The 18,777-nt window shown below is 37.5% G+C and overlaps 1 protein-coding gene across 1 annotated transcript in view; it reads left to right on the forward strand.

Moving 5' to 3' along the window:
• Positions 1–17,748: 17,748 nt before the first annotated feature.
• Positions 17,749–18,777, forward strand: part of efna2b (ephrin-A2b) — a 136,699-nt gene continuing 135,670 nt past the window's right edge. Inside the window, exon 1 of the mRNA XM_065241703.1 lies at positions 17,749–18,682. Coding sequence (XP_065097775.1) covers positions 18,543–18,682 — 140 coding nt within the window. The 5' untranslated portion in view covers positions 17,749–18,542. The remainder of the gene's footprint in view (positions 18,683–18,777) is intronic.

Raw genomic sequence — 18,777 nt, forward strand, 5'->3', positions numbered from 1 at the left:
ACGTTCAGCCTATCGTAATAGTGATTTGTGTCATTTCAAAACGTTGCAAAATTATACCTAAACTGTTGTGTGTATACCTTTGCATTTGGGTATGGGAAATATTTGAAATTGGGTACACCAAATCGAGGCGGAAATCCCCAAGCCCCAGAGTGTAAGAGGTTAATTAGTTCTCACCTCTCAAAAAAATTTCTGGGAGGCATTAAACTTTTGTGAAAATCATGAAAAATGCTGGTGGGGAAAGAGTTAATCCTTTAAATTGAAAATCATATCCCATACCACAATACGTTTAGTCTCATACCCTAATATATTAAATTTCACAAGCTGCCGGTGGAGGCGCTATCATAGACTGTAAAAAAGATGGACGACACAACGTCGCTTCATTCCATTGTAATGAATTGAAGCCAAAAATGTGCAACCATGGGCTCTGCCATACCAGAGTCGTATAATAACAGAGTTACGAAACGCTTTGATCTCGCCGCCGCGCGGTCACGTCATTCATGTAACGTTCTACAGTTCCAAACCAAGCAGGGCTGTCAATCTGTTTGCATAGGTTTTCAGCTATTTTAGGTTAGCTTGTAATGGGAATTGATCACTATACTTACTGTGTTTATAACGGGTTTTTTTACTAGGGAGTGATGGAAATACAGTAAATCAGTTAATAAAGATAAACAGTTAATTGTGACCCAAATATAACTGTGATTATCTATACCAACCACAGCAACACAGTTTATCTTTTATTTTTGTAGCAAAATATGGCTATATAAATAGGTATCAATCTGCTAAAAACTTAATTCCTACACTTTTACTATATTAAAATCAGAAAAAAGATCGCCAACGCGGTTATTTGTAACAGTGAAGCATAACAGAAACACACTAAATTCATATTTTAAATTCACATTAAATGTTAATATAATCATACATGATTTTCGAGGATACATCACTCGTATTACTTACCAAACACAATGAAACGCATAGCAGCATTGTGAAGCAGTGTGACTTTCTTATAAGGCATATAGCTTGTCGCTGTTGCCCCCTAGTGTTACTCGTAATATATAAATAAGATAAGTATAAAGTAGATGGCCACCAGTAATAAAATATTAAACCATTAAATCTATATTATTCACACATTATACACAACTCATTAAAATATAAAAATTTTACTAGTTATTATTAACGATAATCATTACCTACAGCAGAGTTCATAAAATATCACTGTTGACTATATTAATGAAATGTCCGAAAATGTAAACAGAAACGGTAATTTCATCGATTTACCAGCAGGTGCCATTGAAATGAATGGGCTTCAGTGCAGCGTTTGGAACTATGCGTCACTACCGGTCACTACATGAAACGCTGTTACTTCCGCATTCCATTCTTACAACGGACGTCTATGTGAGTGTCGTAACTCTATTATTATACGACTCTGTGCCATACTACGTAAAAACGTCAGTTTGGACGCAGAAGGAATTGTCTGTGGAGCCTAAGGTGGAGCTGCGCTATCAAACTTCCACCCAAAACGCTTGTGTGCCCAATTTAACCACGCCAATCATAACGACATGCCCCGTTTCTATAGCATCAAATGACTATTTTATAGGGATGTAACGGTATTATAAATTTCGTGGTATTGCGGTATAAAAAAATTCGGTACAACCGTGGTCACGTGATTCGGTAAAATATTAGGTCTTCCGGGCAACACGTGTAGTTTTTTTCCGGCCAAGTGCAGCGAGTGGAGGGACGCGGGAACTACAATTCCCATAATCCCACGCGTGCCACTGTGATGCCTCTCTACAAGTGGAGCGACAATGGCGGAAGCAAAAGAAACGCGGATTTTTAATCTGATGTGTGGAATAAGTTCGCGTTCGCTGTGACAAGAAACGAGAAAGGACAAAATGTGATGGACATACAAAAAACGAGTGTGAGTAAATCCGTGAATGAGGAGAGTATGTGCCATTTCTCAATTAGAAAGCAGCCTCCTTAGATCGCATATGCAGGCTGCATCCGTCATTACACGCCTGGTGTATTTAAGTTTACTGAGTATTACATTCGCAAGTCATGTTAGTGTGTTACAACAATATACGATTAAATAAGAATAATTGTCAACTTGAAAAATATTAATATTCTGAAATAAGACGGTCTTCATGACGTATGCAGCCTGCAAATGCGACCAATGGAGGCTGCAGACTTCCAATTGGGAAACGCGCCCCTGCATTGAGTGAGCTGACCTCAGCTCTAAGTCCAGCTACAATCAGGCTACAATAAGTAAGCTGCTATTTTCATTTTTACTGGGTTGTTTTTGTTTTCAGGAATTGACCCGCTTAAAACCCATAATCTTTTCTTGATTCTTGAACTGTTGCTTTCATAGGAGTATCAAGCATTAGCATTAATAATAATAATAATAATAATAATAAAAACTAGGTCAATTGAGGGAGTGACTCAATTCTTAAAACCTGACTGATTGGGACTTGTTTAAAGTTGACAAACTAAACTGAAACTTTATTTTTTATTTTATTACATGGTCTAATTATTTTTGTCCTTTTTATGAAAATTGTAAACACTACACTAGACTAAACTTTGTACATTGTAATGTTCAGTCTTGTTTAATGTACACTTATGGCAGTTTTTCCAAGTCTTCATATGTTTTTTCCTTCTTGTAAATGTTTCAATAATTACCGTACCGTGGGCATCCTACCGAAATACTACCGTACCGTGAATTTTTGATACCGTTACATCCCTACTATTTTATATGAAACTTATCACACAAATAAACAATTGAACATATATCAGCGTGATAACAACTACCTTAAAGGCGTTCTAAGCGAATCTGCGAGACGTTAGTTTTTGTTGACGTTTGAATTGTTTTCAAACAGACGGAGCGTAGCTAACTCCTCCCCCTCCCTTCCGTGCTTTCATGAACGCGCCCAACCCCCACCCCCAAATCCTTCTTGTCGTTTATTGGCTGGAACACTTTGTTATGGTTTCTGTTTGTAGGTTTGGCCACTGTGTTGTTATTGCCGTTTGTGAAGCCTGGGCTGTCTACAGAGATCGCGTTTTTTTTTCAGTTTGATCAGCGGACAGGCAGCAAGTAGATAGTGAGGAGATGTTTCCGGTATGTAACAAAAAATGTTTTATGGTCTAAAACGCGTAAATTCGCTTAGAGCACCTTTATTTAGACCCAAGTCCCGTTCGTTTGCATGGAGATGGTGGGGTTTATACTGCAGCCAGCCACCAGGGGGCGATCAAAAAGTCAGCGGCTTCACTTTTGAAGATGTATGAGGCACACCCGTGCACTATAGAAAACGCGTCTGTTGGTCGTATTTGGTCGTACTAATGATTAAAACAATCGTATGCATTGGAGGATAGGTTGGAATATGGATAGTATAAATAAATTTGAATGTACTACATCTGCCATGTTAATAGGTCATGTGACATATGGCACATTTGGGGGTGAACTATCCCTTTAATATGAAGGAAGCTTGTGAAATGTTATAATTTCTAGCAGCTTTCAATGCTTTTGTTTTTGCAAAATAGACCATGTAGCGTTATGGGTCAGAAATGAACTCTATTTAAAGTTTCTTTATGGTAATTAGAATTATAATGAGTTTTTTACATCTTTGACAGAGGCGAGATCTGTCTAACCAGCAGTCACACCAGGCTTCCAATTAGCATATGCAATAACACTGAAGCAATAAGATAGCACACTGTCATAGATCAGTATGAGGCTATTAGGTGAGTTGTTTAATAAGCACTTTTGTTAATTACGCTAATAGCCTAAAAAAGCCCAGCAGGAATAATGGATAGATACGCATCAAGTACCAACAATTAATGGAATAATGGAGAACTCAACCAGTTAAATACACACCAGTGCGTTTCTATTGTACAGGTGTTAGGACAGTCGTAACACCTGCAGAAATATTTCTAAACCTTTGATGTTTGAAATTTATTCATGTAGTTGTCCAACACATGGATCTTTATGTTTAAGAAATGTTATAAGTTATGGGCTCCCATGTGATGTTGAGACTTTTTATTATCGGGTTATAAAAACCAGTAGACTGATCTTCGTGAGATGTTCGGGTCACACGCTGTTTCGCCTGGTGTTGTGGTGTCTTGTGCGACTTCTGCTCTTCTGCCCTCGCACGTCTTTGATAATGACTCAGATCACAAACACGCCTACGACAACACGGAGATGCAGTCATGTTTTACTGTGGGAGAGGAATATGTATGGTTTTGATCCTTGTGAACAGACAGAGAACAGACTGTATTTCATAATACTGTATTTCATAACGTGGTTCAAAAAGGCCAAGACTTTATTTTTTAAGGTAATGCAGAATGTTTCATCATTAACTATCATAACAATTTGAATTACATGTTAAGTGGAATAAAAATCATCCATTTTAAAATGACATTTTTATAAGTTGCATATGACCTTCAATCAGTTTGCTTTGTTTGTTTAGTTTTTTTTTTTATGGAAAAATCTAGAAACAGATCTTGTGGTAAACATCTGCTGTTAAAAAGATTAGAGATTCTTAGGTTTGATTCAGACGTAATGATATTACGCAAGTTAACGCTTGAAAATAGTCCCCTTGCTAACTTTCTATAGCAGGGGACTATTCATAGCCTGGTCCAACCAGACCCTCGTACATTCATTTCACTTGTACAGAGAGTCTGGCAAGGCTCCATTGCAAAGCGTTACTTCTGTTAAGGAGGGTCCTCTGTTGAAGTTTAAAACTATTGGATCTGCCCAGAGTCACTCAGCATCTGCCATAGGCGATCGCTAACGTGTGGTTGTGACGTATATCATGCGCCAAAACCGGCCGGAAACAACAAGTCGGAATAATCAGACCAACAAAACTTAGCAAACCTGGTTCTTGCTCCGGCTTTAACTTCTGTATAATCGGTAGTTTTGCAACAACGGACCGAATAGCTTTTCTCACGTCTTTCTCCGCTGCCATTACTGAACTACAACTCAAACTGACGCACGACCTCAACGTCATCGTTCTTAGCCAACCCCCTCTGTTCGCTGATTGGACCTGCAGATTTTTGCAGGAGAAAACGAAACTCTACACAGCAGTCCCTGACGTAGTACTGAAGCGAAATGAAAATTAACCGGAAGCACGTAGGAGGGCGGAGCCAGGCTACTATATTCAGGCGCTGCGTAATATCATTGCACCTGCTGCAGTCATGTCACAGCAGCAAAGTCCTTGATTATTACGCCAGAATGAGAATATAGTTCATTCACAACTTTTCATTTTCCGTCAGTACACAATGTAACAACAGAAGAGTCAAGTTTTAAAGGGGACAGAGAATGAAAACCCATTTTTACCTTGTATTTGTTGAATAATGGTAGTCTACCCGCATTCACGAACATACAAAAAGTGCTAGACATGCTTAATATCTCAGTCTCATAGAAATTCCTCTTTTAGAAATGTCAGCCAGAAAACCGCCCAATCTGAAAAAATGCCCCTCCATTTTAAAATAATTGGCTACATTTTTTGAGTGGCAGCAAAATCAGCCAATCAGTAATGAGATTGCAAGTTAAGCCAGTAGGGGGAGCCAAATAGGTGCAAAACCACTTGTTTAAAATCCCCCACCCTAATAGAGCTATATGAGAGAGGTTTTAGGAAGCTTTCTAAGGCATCACAGACCCAAACAAAAAATGTTTTGTCTACATGTCACATCACAGAACAAGGATAAATACTCCGTTCAATCATTCTATGTCACCTTTAAATAGGAAAAATATCGAAATCTTTGGTAATTTTTAAGCGATGCTAATGGTCTAATCAGATTCAATTGATTATGCTAAGCTAAGCTAAGCTAAAAGTGCTAGCGCCAGACCCGGAGATCGGCTGAATGGATTCCAAAACGATAAAAATCAAATGTTTAACTATAGAGGAGCTGGAAAATTAGCATTTATCATTTTTTTAAAGTGGAGTGTCCCTTTAAAGCGACCTCACATGCGTAGGCTATATTTTTTTATAAGACCTAATACCTTAGGTTGTTTTGATTTTCTGATAATAATATCTTGTAAATTTTAGATATAAAAATATTTTTTCCAGTAGGATTCTTTTGGTCGGTGTAAAAACATTTTTCTAACTCAAATCTACATCAGCAAACTGCACCTGAAAAGCAGGCCCGGGGTTCGATTACATGGACCCCAATATGGTTAACAAATGGTACGGAAGCGATCCATCACGAAATTGAAAACAGATGTGGTGTAGCAAGGATCTCAAATCAAACTTGTGTGTTCCGTCGGAGCAATCGAACCCGGTGCAAAAATAATGTTTTCCTGTTTATCTCCGTTGTCACTTGCCATTCATTTTCTTCCACGGCAAGAGTCTCATTTAGCAACTCTTGTTCATATAGTGCCTCTTGAAGCATCCTCTGTAATCATAACTATCTTTCTTGATGTCCCAGTCAATAACGGAAGATGCCGGAGGGAACGAAATTACGGCTCTGACCTTCTGTGACCCCGCTGTGATGGCTTAAGAGCCTCTAATGACCTTCAGAGACGAGAGAGTTGCCAGTAGCTCTTCTCTTTGCTGGTAGGTGACAGAGTGCCATACCACCACACAGTGCTGCTTAATCTAATAACGGGGCCAGAGCCGGGCCGGCCCACGCTAACCCATCCTCACTGCTCACGCTCATACTAATGTAATCTGTTCAAGCTGCTAGAATCGGCCGGTAATTAGATTGCTCTGTTCATGATGTGAATGCAGAGAACTGACTCATCTTTTCCTTGAATCTGTGTTGCACAGGAATCTGTGTCTTATTAACTCTAGGTATGCCTGAGGAAAAAAAATGCCTGTTTCAGGAACATCGCACACCTATTGTTCATATTATTATTTTAAATTCGATTATTCTTTCTATGTAAAGTTAATGATTGTTATGCTTTTTACACTGCTGTTTATGTAAAACTAAATTTTTATCTTCTTTTAAGGGCTTATTTTTTTCATAAAAAATGGAAATGTATGCCTAATTTAATATGATACCTGTTAATTATTCGATTATAATATACTTATGAGGGCAATAAAATGTGCAATAATTCTAGCTATTCATCCTGATCCTACAGGAATTCGCTGGTCATTATTTTAATAATAAATGCTGTTTCTGGCACTAAACTCCTAAATCATGTTTCTACCAGGGTCATGGGTTCGATTACCAAGGCATTCATGGACTGATTATAATGTTTAGCTGAAACTACTCCTTCCTTTATTTGTTAAACATTTTAATTAACACCTTTTAAAGAGAGAGTGAGTCATCTAATGTGGTTAAACTGCAGATGTTTGTTGCTGACAGCCTGGAAGCAGAAAGTGGGAAAATAAGAAAACCACACAGCAGGTGTGCAATCAGGATTGGAAACCTTGTTTTAAAAGGGTAAGGCCAAAGGGAGCGATCCATAGAGCGGCTTAAAAGTACCTTTATCTAGACAGCTTCATTTGTTGGCATGACAACAGAGCATCTTTGTTTCAGTGGCTCTTTTTGAAAACTAAGGCTTGGTGCTTCACTCACCAGTCAGTCAAAGTCCACCCTATAAGGTACAGAAATGGCACATCTAATGATATAAAATAAATCTAAGTAAGCTTTAAAAACAAACTAATTTCAAATTTAAGGCAAGAATAATTTATAGAAAAAATTTATGTATTTCTGCTTTAAAACACTTTAGACATCTTAGGGGCAGATTACACCAAACGCAGTTGCAGGTTTTTTGAATGATTCTCTATGGGCAGTGAGCGTTACTGTCCGCGCCACGCCTTCTGCGCATTCCGCGCCATCCATGCTGCTCTTTCTGCGTGTTCAGCGGCATTCGTGCTGCACGTTTCGCACCATTCACGCATAATCATTCGCGCTTACTGCGCCGCAGGATGCCTATTTGCACTTTGCATTGACTTAACATGTAAATCACTTGCGCTTGCTGCCTCTTCCGCATCTGGTGTGAACGCACAGTTAAGCGCACTGTTTATCTGCGGCGAATGCCTTGCAGCACGCCTTGAATGAGCACTAATGCTGCGTTACACCAGCCGCGGTAGAGGCGGCAAAAACTCGATATTCGTGTGTAGTTGGACGCTTGAACATTTCAGTTCACTCGCTTCATTCTCGCGTGAAAATACGCGCGTGAAATTCTAGTCATTCGAGAAATTCAAAATTGCCGTGCGGCTTCAGCTTTTCTCTTATACTGGAAGCATTTTGTGCAGCATTTACATATTGAAATATGTTTATCTTCAACGGTGCCTCTCATGAAGTACCATGTCCGGAGAAGGGACCGAATTTTGGGTGCATGAGCAAGGCGTGTGGACCAACTGTGCTTTACCTCTGTAACTGCCCCCGTTTTGCCGCTTTCCGCACATCTCCTACTGAAAAAAAACTAAACACTCGCGGTTGCCGCGTACCGTGTGAAACGACTTTAATAATCCGCTTGTAATTGTGTCTTTGCATTGACTTAACATGTAAATCACCCGCGCTTGCCGCCTCTACCGCGGCTGGTGTAAAAGCAGCATAAGGGCAGAGGCGGGCCTTCGGTTGTGGTGACGAAAGTTTATAGTTGCTTGAAACAACTGGACTGCACTCGCTCACTGTCTCTTGTGTGTTTGTGCACCACTTTCCGTTAATCAAGGTCAGAGCAAGCGTCCTCTTTTACAAGTTTCTTCTAATATGACAGTTAACAGCAAAAGAGCGCTCACGATTCAATATTTGATAGATAAGACAGCTGACTAGGTGGTTGCCTAGCAATATACAAAGCCGCACTGCATTGCTAAATACATCTGATTTTTAGATAGGAAATAATTTGTCTTCATTGCCTTCCAAAATCAGCCAGATGGAGAAATCTTAATAGACATGATATGATATCATCCAAACATTGCATGTTGAGCCTTAATGTCTTCTTACCTAATGTTTCCTGAAAAGGCAATGCTTCAGGTTTCGGACACTGGAAAATACATGCCTTATGCAACATGGCACCTGTAGGAAGCATGTGGAGGCAAAATCCACCCAGCTGGGTTACTGTGGAAGTTCGTGCCATCCCAGACTGTTGCTTGAATGATGGCGCCGTGATAACATTCTGGTATCCACGTGTCTGCTTCATGTGTAGGCAGTGAGACTAACAGGCCTATAAGCATTATTGTTTTGTGTTATATAACAAGCTCTGCTTATCTCATCAAAACGCATGAATAGCTGAATAAAGCAAACTAAAACAACCAAAACACATACAAACACAAGCGTGCATGGTATCATATAAGCCATCCTGAGGTGCAGTACCTGCATAGGTCACAGGGGGCGCAAGACATCACAAACATGTCTATTAACTCAGCAGTGGATGCAGGTAGGAATCATAACCTATGTTTACATTTAGCGCTCACATCTGAAAGCTGTGTAACAAAGCTGCCTAAGAATAACAATTTTAAGATGTTGTGAATGCTTTTATTATGCTAAACGGAAAGCAAACAGATGTCTGATTTGTAATGTTTTTTTGTTTTTTGCAGCTAAGTGGGATGTCTCACGGAGCTCTGCATGTTTGCCCCGCTGTTTCTGTGAGAAAATGACTTCCTTTATTGTAAAATGACTCTTAATCCAGTGGAGCTGGTTCAAATATTATGATATTTGTGGGACTGTGTGCATGCATGTTAGTGTATGATTTAGTAATTTGATAGCACATCTGTCGATATCTCGAACTCACTGCCTGTAACCAAGTGGAGCGCGCTTTCGTATGTGTTTAATTTACCGTACAGTGTCACGCTGACTTCACGTGGGCTTTTAAAGGCTTTGTGTGCGCTTCTCAGCTATTAAAGGACTAAAGTCAGATAAACTTTTGGATTTTGATTAGGATCGGGCTTATGGAGTTCGTATCTGTAGGCTTTCAGGCACTTCAGTACAGCAGGCTTTTAAGTTTACAGCAGGGCTTCATAAGGGACTTGATGACCTTCACAAACTACATGAGAGGAGGACTGACTCCATCTACAGAGACGTTCGGTGTCACAGATATTTACACTGAGAATGAGTTAGGGGCCTAAAGTTTCTGTGCTTACATGGGACCAAAATTTTTCAGGACACATACAAAACAATTTGACACACAGTTTTATTTAGAGCTTTGAAAGAAGTTTGTAGTTTGACAAAAAAAAAACATGTTGTGGATGATTTTATTTATTTTAAAGCGTTTCCTTACAAACCTAAACTAGGTGGATTGTTCCTACACTCTCAAAATAAAGGTACATGAACTTACAAAAGTTGTCACTGGGGCAGTACACTCTAAAAACAAACGGTGCTATATAGCACCAAAAGTGGTTCTTTGCTTGTAATCATAGAAGAACCGTTTTTAGTGCCATATAGCACCGGTGAGGCACCTGTGTAGAACCTGTGAAGCTCCTGTATAGAACCACATAGTGCTTGTAGAACCATGTGTAGTGCTATAGTGGTGCTATCTGGCCCCTATATGGTGCTATCTGGCCCCTACAGGTGCTTCACCGGTGCTATATGCCACTAAAAACGGTTCTTCTATGATTACGAGCAAAGAACCACTTTTGGTGCTATATAGCACCATTTTTTTTTAGAGTGTACCTTTTTTTCAAAATATACACTTTTGTCTAAAAGGTAGGCCTACATATTGGTACCTCTAAGGAACACCCTGGTACCTTAGAGGTATATAATGGTATCTCAAATGTACATATCTGTCCCTTAAAATGGTACATATTAGGCCTTTTTTTTAAAAAAAAATTTTGTACCTTTTCCTGAGAGGGTATACAGTGCAGCAGGGGCGCCGTAAAGGGGGGAAAAGTTAGGACGATTCTAAGGGCCCATGAACTTTTGAGGGCCCCAGCCAAGGACTGTGCCGCACACGCAACCCCCTTAAGCTGAGCCCTCTTAGCTCCGCCCCGTCTTTACTCTGCGTTTTAGCGCCGTCTTCAATCCACGGTCTCACAGTGCGCGTGAACTTCAGAAGAGAACAAGGTGTGTGTATTTACTGCTATTTGCTGTGATATCTGCATATGTGCACTTCCTTACTATAAATGCAGTTTACACAATGTGACGCTGGAGCAATACAATGCAGTTTTCTTTCCACTGTAAAGTCTTCGCTCTGTTCACCCCAGTTTAAAAAAACACAAGGGGATTTACGTTCCCTGTTTTGTGTTATGATTCTAACGCGAAGTCAGCCCTTATAAGCTGTTTAAATTAACGTAGCCCGTATAAGCTAATTAACATAAACTAGAAATGCGATCGGTTACACACTGTTTTGTTTTGTAACGCAATATGCCAAGGAAGGATTTTTATGCAGTCTTAAATCGAGTTGGTTGTGATAAAACTGAAATGCAACTAAGGCTAAACTAGTCAAATTATGTATATTAAAGCTTCTCAACTTGCAACAGGGTTAAGAAATCAATGGAAATCTATGTCGTAATCTGCTATAATTGTCATTCATTTCATTTTAGAGCCCCGTTGATTAAAAAACAGTCTCATTTAATAACAGTATAGCTGTTTTCTTAAATAATAACTCAACCCTAAACCAACTTTTTTTAGTTAATGATCTGTAAGAATGGGGTTTTATTAGTGCTGTTCATTGATTTTAGTAAGTTTTTTGACATTTGGATATAAAGTGTTTCAATACTGGTGTAAAAACGTCTGAGTGCTGCCATCTTCAGGTTGAACGGTGGCTACTGCAGTTGAATTTTCTTATTGAATGTTGGGTCCAAAAAATGCCTCGTAATGTAAGCAGGTTCAAGCTCACCACGCCGCTTTGGTCAAGCATTGTTGACCCAGTCTTATTTCAGGCAGAATGTACATAGAAAAGATGCATTGTTGTTGTTCGCCATTTTTAAATGTTACAATGTCGTGTGTGTAACAGCTCAAGTATACACTATGTCACTAAGACTGTCTCTGAAAATCAGACTAAAGCCTCAAATCTTATTGTGAGATAAAAAGCATCACAGTTTAATTTAAAGCATTAATTTCACTATGATTTCAATCGCTGACATGACATTACTCAGTCAACATTAAAGATATCAAGTTTATATTTTCACAAATGTTCTTTACATTATATAGGATGATTTTATGTGGAAAACAGTAAATCACAAAGAAATACTTCAGCTGGGTTTTCACAGGCATGGTCACATTTATCTTTAATCTTTAAGAATGTTGCATTTTCTCTGAATATTTGATTTAATGTACTGTATTTTTCAATTAAATTTGCATTGCACAATAAATTATCTTAGCTGCAGACATTTTAGGTATCTATAAATACTGATAACTGTGGTCAAAACAATATCAAAATAAATAGTTCTGTATTATTAAATTACAGACAAAGATTTTGAATAGCTACAGTAGGTTGGATTGTATGTTTGGTACGAAATGGGTATGGGGGGGCCTGACCCCCTATTTTTTCATAGGGCCCAAAATTGCTAGCGGCGCCCCTGCAGTGCAGCATATTTTTTATTTCTCTGTTAGAAATAAAGATACAAAAGCTGTCACTGGGGCAGTAACTTAAAAAAAAAAAAACTATGTTCTTTTGAGATAGAAAGGTTTACTTTATGAAAGGGGACCTCACCAGTGACAGCTTTTGTACCTTTTGAAAGTGCATGTTTAAATATGTTATATAAATACTGAAACTCATTGTAAATTAATAATTTTATAATTTATAAATATAATATTTCTTTAACTAAAGTGCCGTCATCTTAAATAATGTGACATTATAGAAAAACAACATCACAAACGACAGAAAGTTTTATATATTTATATGATTAGAAACTTACATATTTATATTTATTATATTTATTTACTAGTTCCTATTTAGTATATATATTTACTTATTTACTTTATATATATTATGTGTATGTATGTATGTATATATTTGTATATATGTATGTGTGTGTATATATATATATATATATATATTTCTGTTTAGTGATACTAAACTCTTAAAATACATACATAATATACATAAACATTACGACATAGGGTATTTAAAATACAGATTAATCAGCTTAAAAAAAATAAGGAAAATTTCTTTATATTAATTATAAAGCCCCTTTTTTTAAGTGGTGTAAAGTATCGATACATATGAGTATCATGATATTTTGTTTGGCTACAACGATTTTCAAGAAAAGGAAAATCAATATCTTTTATTAATAAGATTCGTATAAGATACACAGCCCTAATTTTTATAGTACAGAAGTTGATAAGATTATTTTCAAATAATTCAAAGGGCCGGAGTCAATTATTCTGCTTATACCAAGATTACCACAAACATCGTTCTGGTGTTTTTTTTTTAAGACATTTCACAGGTCAGGTGTGTGTTTTACAGAAATATAATCAACACTTATGGATAATTTCTCAACCAATCAAAATAAAGCATTCAACAGCAACATGGTATAAAAGAGCGTACATTTTTAAACATAGGAACTTTACATAAAATATTAGATAAGCTTGAACATAAATTTAACAACTTTCTTTAAAAACATGTGCAGCTGTTTTTATCTTGAATAAAAATATTACAATTTTCATTTAACCTCAATTTGACATTCTCATGCAACTTTCTCAATTGCATTTGCTAGCTTTTCATTTCCATTAGGTGTCCTACAGTATTAAAGTGTAAGTAATCTCGCCCAGAGCATATTTCTGAAAATAACTCTAATCCTTTCACAGAAATACCTTCAAAATTACAACTCCAACAATTTTGTTAATTTCAAAAGCATAGCACAGAAACAAGGCAGGGCCAAGTATTTATAATAGCCACTGTATAATAGTCACACCTAGACTACATTGTAGTGATAGTTCACCAAAAAATTTAAATAATGTGATCATTAAATTACCCCACGTTGTTCCAAACCTGCATACATTTCTTTGATATTATATTTTGGAAATGTAAATAGCCAAACAGATCTGACCAAATTATGCAAAGTATTATTTTTGCATACTATGTAAGTGAATGGTGCCCCAGATCTGCTTGGTTACAAACATTCTTCAAAACATCTTCCTTTGTATTCAGCAGAACAAAGAAATTTATACAAGTTTGGAATAACTTGAGGGTGAGTAAATGATGACAAAATATTACTATCCCCTTAAGAGTAATCCCACCAAAAATAAAACTCCAGGTTATGTGTTTATTTGTACATATCTACAGTATCAGCTGACAAACGGCTCAAACAAAACCTTTGCTGCTGTCCGGCAAAAGTACACTTGCGTTTGAAGCTTTATTGGAAAGGTATGCCGGTTCCCTTAAGTCTACTTTGACACACATAACGGCGGTTGCTGGCGTGTGCTGCAGATCTTTCAGGAAGAAAGAAAAAACAGATGTGGTCTCTTGTCTTTCCTACCCACATCTCTCTTCAGACCAATATACGTTTCCAACTGACTGCTTTTAAGAAGTGACCTATTACGCTGACAGATATATTTTTCAAACATTGTCTGGACTTGTCAAGTGACTTCCATGAGGGAGAAAAATTTGTTTGTGAACAGTTTAATAATAACAGTGCTAACATTTCCTATCATAGCTTCTATTGCTGCTTTCAAGTGGATGAATATGACCGCTGATGGATCCTGTGCAGCAGCCATAGATGCAGATAAGAGATTGTCAAAATGAAACATAAACCAACTCCAGTGAGTCACGCCGCCCTCTACTGGCAACCTCGTAATGGTAGGTCAAATTTGCTGAAATGCTTAAACACAATAAATGGGGAAAATAGTGTGACTCACTACTCTTGTGAATGTGCTGGTGCTGTTGTAAGCTTTAAAATATAAGCAAGGCTTAATGCTTCCTGTTTTGGCTGTATAGTTGTTCATGCACTATCTTGTTCACTTATCTTGATCACTGTTTAGGGACTCTTCATGTTTCATCTCACATTACATTTATGCATTTGGCAGAGGCTTTTATCCAAATTGACATCAAGTTATGCATTTTATCCGCATGTGTGTTTTGCTGGGAATCAAACCTGTGACTTTTTTTGCACTGCTCACGAAATGCTTGATCAGTGTCAATGTCTCCAGATAACCAGTTAAACCACTAGACCATGCGAATTATTCAGACAACAGCAGGATGTATGATAATCTTATGATTAAAGATTTGGGATGTTAACTCATAGGTCTTTAATTTAATAATAACATATGATTTTCTCAGTATTTGACATATAAACGCATTTGAAAGTTGAAATGTTTTAATAAAACAAAGGTTTGCACTCATGGAGAAAGTGTACTGTATACAGATCTGATGTCTGGGTTTTTTGGATGTACCTTTTCTCATATAGCATCTGTATCCCGTTTGGGGTATAATCATTTCACAATCCCCTCCACAAGTCATTAAGCACTCCACGCTCCATACATATATGCATAAAACTCTCTGAATATTTCATACGCAAGCACCATTAATCTCTGTGCCATCTTTAAAAGCAGAATTAAACTTTCATTTGTATTTTTCTTTCCTACATGACCATTGAGCCCCCAGCCTACTCTGCTGCTTAAATATTAATCAGTGCTGAATCACACATTGTGGATTCTCCCATCTCTCTCTTTCTCTCTCTCGCCCGCTCACTCGCTGGCAACAACATGCTTACTCTGATTTCACTGAGGCTGACCATGTTTTTGGATCAACATCTTGTTGTTTCTGGTTTCCATCTAACATATACATGTTTGGTTTTGGGTTTGTGGCTTGAATTGCATTCGTATCAACCTTTCTTCTCTTTGTTTATACGGGTTTGGGAGAAATAGGCCTAGGGTAAGGATAACCTTAAATGACTCGACGATAGCATGTTTCTTTACTGTGGTCAAACAGAATTTTTTCTGGATATATTGAGAGTCTCATTTCTTTTTTCCAAAAAATTCTGTAGTTCACATCACAAACATGAAGCATGAGTTACTGCTTTTATAGAAGTGCTGATAGGACAAACATTTGAATGCATTTGAGGGCAAGATGTATAATTAACCCCATGCGTCATAATTCACATACTTTCAGTCATGAATAATATTAAATATTATAATAAGTATGTCCCAAATTGTTATATGTTAAAATGAGTTTCCTTGTGGTGTACTCTTACGGTGATTTGAAGTGCAGATCCATGCACACTAATGGCACTAAAGAGTTTAGTGATGCTGCAATGAATTAATGCATTAAATTATATGGTAAACATTACATAACAAATAATGAATGAAAGAATGCTAAAATCTAAGTTGTTATATTTTAATGTGTTATTGTTGATGATCACAATATGTGTCTAGGCAACAACATTCACATCCATTACATATTTGCATGGACAAGAACTTGCATACTCTACTAAATTGTACACTTTCCCATAACAAACACAGTACACATTTTTATAAGTAGGTGACCTTGGACACAGCAAATGTTTTTTATCCTAGAAGAGATAAACTACATTTTAAATAATGCTAGATTGTGTTACATTTGTGCTACTTGTGGCAACTTTTAATACAAGTAAACTAACAAAAGCAACAAATTACCAGTTTTGAATGTTTGGCAGACGTGTTGTTTTAGGACCAATGATGTAGTCTTTATCTTGCATGAGAAAATCATCAAGAAGTAGTTCAGGGTATTTTTCAAATACATGTTGCATCAAATTAAACATGGTTTTGTTACAGTAAAGTGAAGTAACCATGATATTTTTTGGCAGGTTGACCACAGTTTAACTGAAATAACACGGTTAAACTATATGGCAAATGTGTGGTTACAATGGTTTTACTATAAATAAAACCAAAACTCTTTGTTAAAGATTTATTTTTTGTACTTTTAATTTATTTCTTAGTTGTGCATTAAATTATATAGAAGGTTTTAGCAGTAACAACATAAGCGGCTTTAGTGGTCAACATGTAACTTCCGGTAAACTCCGCTAGGAATAAATAACAACAAAGTACTTTAAACGTAGTTATAAAACAAGCAAAATAAACAGCACATAGATTACCTGGAAAGCAATTTTTTTCGACAAGGTATTTGTTCAAGAGTTCAAATTAGCAACTAGTTAGACCATTAAAAAAACTGAAACCGGAAGTAAAGTTCGGACCAGACGCGTATCGCGTCACCGCACGTGCGTCCGATGAAACCGTCTATAGTAAACATATAATTTAATCTTTTTGACATTCTATATATAAGGTTATTTAAATAAAGATATTTTATGTATGTAGAGTACTTAATTCAGGGGTCTTCAACGTGGTGCCCACGAGTCTGTGAGGTGACCGCCAAAGCACATTCTATTAATAGTCGTAATTATTATTTATTACATATTTTTTATATTAGCTTGGCTTGGTTTACATAATAACATTTTAAACAATACCAAAACATATCAACAAGTAAACTAAAATAAAGTCAACAAGTAAAACAAATTTTTTTTGAGTAGACTATATCAAATAGTAGCCCTCCAGATTGTTTCATCCATTGTGATTGCCCTGGCTCAGATACAGGACCCCTGACTTAGATAGGTTATTGTTGGAAACTAAGAAAAAATACATGTTTAATTAGGATGCAACATTTGAATAAATAATAAAATAACTGCGGTACTAAATAATTTAGTAATAACAGAGTAATTTGCTTTTACTGAATTAACTCTCATCTCTCAGCAATAACACATTTAACGATGTCACACCCCAAATAAGAAAGAAAAAAAATGCAATCATCATTATCTAATGTGAACTGTAGTTACGTTTAATTTCCTTTAATGACCATCCTAATAGGCAATATATCCAAAGTTTCAATGTATGGGTCCAGGCGGTCCCCCTCAGCTCCGCCCCGCGCAGAGGACAGACAGCACAGAGACATGTGCTGAGAGACAGAGAAAGAGAGAGAGAGCGCTTTACAGGCACGACCGCTCGTCTCTGGGAACGAAAGAGAGAAAATGTCATTTCACACTTATGAGAGAGACTGTTTATGAGGAGCAGCTTGTTGTTCAGTCTCCCCTTGACGTTTGAAGGACCACAGCATCAACTTTGCGGGTGATGCGGTGGGCTTCCGCGCGGCTCCGGGTTCAACATCGCGTTTGTTCGCGCTTCACCGATATAACTTTCACACGGCGTTAATATACCGGACTGACGACAAACTATTGTAGGTCATTTTTTTTGGTTGGTGATAAGGAAGACATATTTAGGTGGCTTTTGGAGTGGAGACGCACGGATATCCCGCACGTGTGGAGTACCAAAACTGATCCACAGGATTTAAAAGCATGGACATACCGATGAATGGATGGTAACTACCTGGCCACTATTGTACCAAGTACTTGTAGTAAAGTTTTTGAAAGCCAGAATGGATGTGAAAAGCAAGCGGTGTAATACCGCGAAAAGTGACATGCGGCGCGTGTAAGGCAACGCACCTTTCGGACTGATCGTCATGGAAACATCGCGTTTCTCTCAATTTCACTCGTTATCAACGTACGGAGGTCGAGATGCTGAACGGATCCCTGAAAAGTTCACGCGCTGAGCTTTGACTTTACTTTTGCGGTGTTTGCGTAAGAATGTAATGCTTGTGAATGAGACTCATCCACACATGATTATTAAATAAATACAGATACATTTCTCCTGACAAATCTATACATTGACTGAGCTTGTATTGTCGCACTTGCATTTACATTATGGACAAGAACTGTATTGCATATCAGATGGAGTTGGCACTGTTGATGGTCGTCCTGCTGTTTTGGGTCACCGTGTGTGCGGATGACAGTAAGATCATATCAGACCGGTATGCGGTTTACTGGAACAGCACCAATCCCAGGTAAGAATTACATTAACAACCTAAAGAGATTTATTTTTGATAATAAATGGTTCTCCTAATAACTTTTTTTTTTGTGCAGTTTTTGTGCAAGTTTT

This window comes from Paramisgurnus dabryanus, chromosome 14 (genome assembly GCF_030506205.2).
Source record: "Paramisgurnus dabryanus chromosome 14, PD_genome_1.1, whole genome shotgun sequence".
Lineage (NCBI taxonomy): Eukaryota > Metazoa > Chordata > Actinopteri > Cypriniformes > Cobitidae > Paramisgurnus > Paramisgurnus dabryanus.